The 6,928-nt window shown below is 30.1% G+C and overlaps 1 protein-coding gene across 1 annotated transcript; it reads right to left on the reverse strand.

Annotated features, from left to right (window-relative positions):
• Positions 1-182: 182 nt before the first annotated feature.
• On the reverse strand, positions 183-6,786 carry LOC130667682 (odorant receptor 22c-like). The gene is made up of 8 exons (XM_057469450.1): positions 6,470-6,786; positions 5,928-6,124; positions 4,410-4,635; positions 4,235-4,347; positions 1,232-1,331; positions 836-946; positions 607-762; positions 183-519 (listed from the first exon to the last, which is right to left on the reverse strand). The coding sequence occupies exons 1-8, from the start codon at positions 6,761-6,763 to the stop codon at positions 469-471; spliced, it is 1,248 nt and encodes a 415-aa protein (XP_057325433.1). The 5' UTR covers positions 6,764-6,786; the 3' UTR covers positions 183-468.
• Between the last annotated feature and the right edge of the window lie 142 nt (positions 6,787-6,928).

Genomic DNA, 6,928 nt, shown 5'->3' on the forward strand with positions numbered 1-6,928 from the left:
TATTACATTTTACTTATATGATGTATTCTATTTCTTTGATAATATTAACTGACTTTTATTTGCAGTTATACGATGCGTTGGTTTATAAAAATATTTAAAATATTATAAAACAGTGAACATTCTACTTGATTAACAAGGGACGATAACAATTGAGTTATTTCTTTTAATGAAATATTTATTCAAAAACATAAATAAGGCTACGACTCAAGTAAGTAAATCTAATTACTTTTTTTATTGATTAGTATTCAGTTGTCTGTAAAAAATTTTAATTATAGTGGGATTCACACATACACACATATACACGACAGAATTATTAGTTGATATAATACAATAATTTATGAAATTATTTGTATATTTTGTATACAACAATAATTGATTTTTCATCTGGCGTGACCTATGCAAACTTTTTACCAGTAACAAAATACATCTCTAGGTTTTAAGATTCCGCAATTATAAGGTGTACAAAAATTATGTAAAACTTCTTAAAAGTGTAAAGTAACTCATCGTAGTTTGAAATATCTGATCATAATATAAATATAAATTAATAAACATATTGTTTACAAAAAACTCAAAAATCTTATTTCATGTTAATAAATAATCACATACCGTCCTCATTTGCTCACGATCAAGTGCAATGATACCATATGCTGAAAACGTATATTTTTCACTGGTACATGTCATCATTAAAAATAATAATTTTTTAAATTTAATACTACAACTCGTCCACTCTGAATCATAAATTGACTTTTGAATACGTGCTGTCTTAAATAAATAAATTATATTATAAATAAATATTAATTGAGTTATTATATGATATATTTAATATTTTTTATACCATTTCTGTAGCCGTATTTGAAAAATTGCAGTAAATTATTATTTGGACGAAAATTGCAAATGCATGAACTACATTTTTTGTTACCAATTCCCAATTTCCTTCCGATAATTGCTATTAAATTATTTATTTATTTATTTTCGTAATAATAAAATTCATTATCATTCCATTCTACTACATGGAAAGAATTTATGCGTTAAAAAATTACCGTGACAATTGTGGTAATTGTTCGCTCAGAACTCATGAAATTATTAAAGCATATAATATTTTATTGATCATAAAAGAAGGAAAATATATTTTTTATCTTGATAAATTTCCATACTAAAAAAATAATTAGATGCATTTTTAATTCTTTCCGTGTACAGTCAATTAAATAATGTAATTTTAGAAAAAACTTACTTTATCTAAAGAAAGAATACATATACAAAGATCCAATCCGTTTAATACCATTGTAAAAAATGCAATCATGCTGTATGAAGATTCAATTTTTTCACATATTCTGTTTGAAAATTGAAAATAATTTAAATATTATTGAGCGAAAATTAAGTTTCATTTTATTAAACAATTAACTCTTGTATGTACACAGGAAAATTACTCTTGTATCAAATATATATGATTATATTGATTATATTATGGTGTCACATTGTGTGTTTCTTCTTACAAGAAATTGTGCTGTTCAAAATTGCCAATCTATCACGGAAAGATTGGAACCCGACTGGTTACTGTTCTGCACTCGACTCAGTACAGTGCTGGAAAAAAATGCTCGATTGTGGTGCAGCGCCACACTGATTACTGTGCGGAACCTGATTGAGTGATATGCGCACATAACTTAGTCAAGTCCCGCACAGTAATCAGTGTGGTGCTGCACCACAATCGAACATTTTCTTCCAGCACTGTACTGAGTCGAGTGCAGAACAGTAACCAGTCGGGTTCCAATCTTTCCGTGTAATATGTTTCGAATGAAAAAATTACAAGATTTCATTTAAAATCATTTTTTTAATCGAAGAAATCAGAGAATTTCAATTTTCTTCTATCAAGAAAATTATTCTCCAACTTGAACAGAATTAATAATGTAATAATTTTTATAGATTTACTACTTAAGAAAATATTTTTTTTATAAAAGTTAATTTTTTTTTACAGTGTACTGCGACACCATAACGTTTTCAGCAACAATAATTTCTTCATGTACCCGAGTCGAAATATTGAACTTACATTTAACTTACACGGAAAGAACGAGATTGGACTGGGTACAATGTCGGATTGTACTGAGTCCCATCTGGTGTGAAAAAAATTTACACATTGGACCTGCTACAATCTACATTGTAGTGGCTACAATGTACATTTAACTCAGTCCAATCTGAGATTGTACTCAGTTCCATCCAAGATGGGGCTGCGTAACATGGGACTGAGTCGAATTCCGCGTGGTGGTGGCTACGATCTTACATTGTAGTCAGTCCAATCTATAGGATGGTAACCAGTCCTATGTTACCGATGGGACCTATTTAAATCTAACATTTATTCAGTTACCATGCTACATTTAACTGACTACAATGTAGGATGGGACTCAGTACCATCTCACATTTATAAATTTAATGCCGTTAAAGGTTACTTTATTTGAATTCACATAGTTTTATTTTTCAGTGCAGTACAAGTGTTCATGTTCATTTGCATATTTTCATCTTTTTTAATTTATATGTGTTTATTATTAGAGTAAATTATTTTCAATTTTTATTCTTTTAATTTTTAAAAGGTAAGTTGCTAAAAGTATCGAATTTTAACCAATTTAATAACGTTTTACATTATCTCAAACACTTTGTCTTCAAACTAACCATTCTTTTTTTTTATTTACTTAATTTATTTTGTATGACCCTTAAAATAATTAATGATACTGAAGTTAGCCGACGTCTAAGAATTTTTGGATTTTTTTTTGAGCGAGAAATTATAAAAGAAAAAATATTTCAAAAAATTGCACTTATAGTCTTTTAAATTTTCTACATGTGCATATTTTTAGTTTTTTTTTTTTATTCAAATTTAATTGTTCAAAAAAAATCAAAAAATTTTTAATAAAATATGAATATATATATAAAATAAAATATGAATATTCAAATAATTTATTATAATATAGATTCTACGTCATATAAATATACTGATCTTGAATGCAAAAATATAGAAAGTTATAATATAAAAAAGCACGCTTTGTTACAAGTTGATATATTTTTAAGCAGTGTAAATGTATTATTTCATTTAAATACTGCACGGAAAAAACAGTTCTGTAAAAGTTACAGAAAAAAATCTGTAAAATTTACTGATGATATTATTTGTAACATTTACAGATAAAATATGTTATTTCTACAAATTCATAAATGTTATTTTTATAAATAACATAATGTAATACTAGCAGATAATATTCTGCAAAAATTACATATTTTTTCTGTACACTGTAAAAAGAGCGGTGTTAAAAATGGATTCATTTTAACTCCGGCCGGTGTTAAAATAAAATTACACCGGTGTAGGAGGAGTAATTCACCGGTGTTAAAAGTACCGGTGTTAAAGCGGGGTAAACTGCGTCCGCTCAGAGAATTAACTTTGGAAAGCTTACAAAACGCAAAAAATATCTTGACACACGCACACACACACACAAACTCACGAGCGCACACACGCTTGCACGCACACACACTCAAACATGCAAGCGCACACACTCACACACAAGGGCGCGCACATGCTCACACGTGAGCTCACACATGCATACGCACACACGTAAGCTTACACACATGAGCTCACACGAATGAGCTCACTACACTAGCTCACTACACGAGCTCACACGAATGAGCTCACACACACGTGAGCTCACTACACGAGCTCACACGAATGAGCTCACTACACGAGCTCACACGAATGGGGGTAAGTGTGCGCATGTGTTTTGCTCTGTATTTATACATAAATACTTCTGTGAATTCTACAACTTCACTATGTAACGTTTACAGCCTCAAAATGTAAAAATTACAGATTTAGGTTTACAGAACTCACAATGTAAAAATTACATTTTTGGTTCTGTAAAAATTACATAATTTAATTGACAGATAAACATCTGTAAATTTTACAGACTTTTCTGTCATTTTTACAGAACTGTTTTTTCCGTGTGGATTATTTAATTCAACAACTCTTCTGCTTTTATCAAATATCAATGTTTCAATAATTAACTGACTGAGACTTGATCGAAATATTGGCATCTTAACTATTAATACATCCAGAGTTGCGCTAAAGATATGAGGATACGTATAATGAATACATCATTTGTTCTTAATAAACGGAGATCTAATTCTCCATTATCAATTCCACCATTTCTTTACATCAAATAAAATTTCTTAACTAATAAAGATATTGTTTTTTCAGTATACTTACGATAACATAGAACGATGTTGATTAACTAATTCTATAAAATGTTGAATGCAATCGCTGTGGTTATCACAAACATCAATATGCTGATTCATATTTTTAAAATCATCAGCCAGTACCTATAATTCGAATCATTCGATTGTCAGTTAATTAGCAATTGTTATCACTATTTCTTAAATACCAGAAAATTAATTGAAGTGTGCGTCATAAGTTGAATGAAAATAGTATCACATGTTATGTAACAAACAGCAAAATAATTAACACATTGCTCATACATTAACAATAAAATGTATCGATTCATTGTCTGATGCGTAAATGGATATGTAAGTGGATAGAAAGCAATTGAAAAATCCATTGTACCATTCGATTGAAGGACAACTGTTTTGAAGTAGTAAGTAAATAGTAACCTGTAACAGATCATTTATTACGCACCTAGGGGGAAACTTAGGACATTGTGACCTGCGCAATATCCCGACTAGAATTTCTTCCTGATTTGCCATAAGGACCTTATCAGGTTAATATAAGGTTTGCCTTATTAGGGCAAACCTGACAAGTTCCTTGTCAGGGCCTCATCAGGATATCCCTAGTCAAAAAAAAGTTATTTGCCATCGGGTCAACCTGACGAGTTCCTGATCAGGATCTTATCAGGATATCCTTATTCAAAAAAAAATTATTTGCCATCGGGTCAACCCGACAAGTTCCTCATCAGAACCTCATCAGGATATCCCTATTCAAATAAGAAGTTATTTGTCATCACGTCAACCTAACGAGTTCCTGATCAGGACCTCATCAGGATATCCCTATTCAAAAAAAAAGTTATTTGCCATCGGGTCAACCTGACAAGTTCCTGACCAGGACCTTATCTGGATATCCTTATCCAAAAAAAAGTTATCCCATCCCTTTAAATATTCCATTTACAGGCTAAAAATTAAACAAAGTACAAAAGAATATTATATAAAAATCACGTCAATCATTGCAGCACAGATTTTTTACTTCTTTATCAGTTATTCTTTGACATCATAATGAATATTATATTTACACTTTCAAGATCACATGTGTATGTCAGCGCAGTGGATAGCATCGAGGACTTTGAATCGGATGGACGCAGGTTCGAGCCCAGCAGTCATCGAGATTTTTTCATCAATAAAGAATATGTTTACTTCCTCTAATTAATGCTCTCAATACGATAGATAACATTCTCGATCGAATTAAAATTCTATTATTTTTTTTTTGCAATTTAATATTTTTTTTAAAATAATTACTAATAAGGTAATCCTGATAAGGATTTGATGAGGATATCCTGGTAAGATCCTGATAAGGCAATTCCGACAAGGACCTCATGGGTCTTAAGCGTTACATCCATATCAGGATCCTCGTCAGGATACCCTGATCGGGACCTAAATTGAAATAAGGTTAACCCGATAAGGACCTCGTCAGGCTCTTATGAAAAATTCTAGTCGGGATATTGTCACCCAGAGGCAAAGGCGACTAAAACGCGGGTTGTCATGTCTTATTATCTTTCCGTAATGCGTATACATTTATTTTTCACAACAGAATAGAAAGTTTGGTTTTATAATAAAATATGTTTTAGATTATCGGAGATGTAAAGTTTCAAATTTTTAAATTATACTCTGAACTGTTGATATTTGCAGGTTGTGTCTGTTTGTATTTATGTAGCATAAACGCTGAATAGACTTACACATATGAACGTAGGCCATAAGATAAACTGATAATTACAATGGCAATCATATAGGAGTAACGTACTCTTTTCGAAGTACTAATAAGGTCGTTAATTTTATTTAGTAAATGGACTTTTGTCCTGGTATAAATCCATCTCGTATTAAACTCTTTCAAAATTGTAAATAATTCATGTCGATAAAACCATAACGTTGATCCCTTTAAATTAAAAATAAAGATCAACTATATGTCAATTTAGAATTTTTTTGAAACACTTCGAGAAATAATTGAGTTACGAAAAATAAGTATAAAAATTTTAATCTAGCATTTTAAAATTAAATTAACTATCGAACTATTTTTTCAAAAAATCAATTGAACTTGAAATAAAAATTTTTCGTAACATCAGTAAATTAATTACACTCGGTTTTCGTAGCTCGTTATTCAAAAAACATCTACTCTAATTGGAAAAGCCCGCTGTCACTATTCAGCATTCGAAATCTTCTAGCATTCAACCAAAAGACTTAAACGGAAATCATAAATATTATAATAAATATTTTTACAGACCTTTAGAATAGTCATTGACATACCAAATACAAGCGGGATGAAATCAGTAATAAAATCTAAATCAAAATTTCTGACAACATACAATGTGTATAAAGCGAAATATATGAATAAACTATGTACAATAAGCCCCACAATATATAATGTAATTTCTAATAAATTTGATTTACGATATTCACCACCAAATGCATCACGAAGTGATACACCTACTGTATTCAAAATTGTTATATCTAAACTCCAAAGCTCTTCACATGATGTTGTAGTCAGGTAATCGCTTTTTTCATCTCTGTTATACATTTCTTTAAAATGTAAGTCTTCGCTTAAACACCTTAACATTTGTCATTCGACAACAATAGATATGGGGGAATGGACGGATAATAATAGTAAAGTTTGCAGTTTGGTTCCCTTGGAAACTAATTACTGAAAATTGTATTTAATTATAAAATTGTCGTATAAAATATT

This window comes from Microplitis mediator, chromosome 5, assembly GCF_029852145.1.
Source record: "Microplitis mediator isolate UGA2020A chromosome 5, iyMicMedi2.1, whole genome shotgun sequence".
Classification (NCBI taxonomy): Eukaryota; Metazoa; Arthropoda; class Insecta; order Hymenoptera; family Braconidae; genus Microplitis; species Microplitis mediator.

Excerpts from the sequence above, each read along its gene's own strand:
- LOC130667682 (XM_057469450.1), bottom strand. The coding sequence starts at position 6,763 with ATGTATAACAGAGATGAAAAAAGCGATTACCTGACTACAACATCATGT. Across the intron at positions 4,348-4,409 it reads ACACTTCAATTAATTTTCTG|GTACTGGCTGATGATTTTAA; the intron begins GTATTTAAGAAA and ends TTCGAATTATAG. Across the intron at positions 947-1,231 it reads GTATTCTTTCTTTAGATAAA|CAATTATCGGAAGGAAATTG; the intron begins GTAAGTTTTTTC and ends ATAATTTAATAG.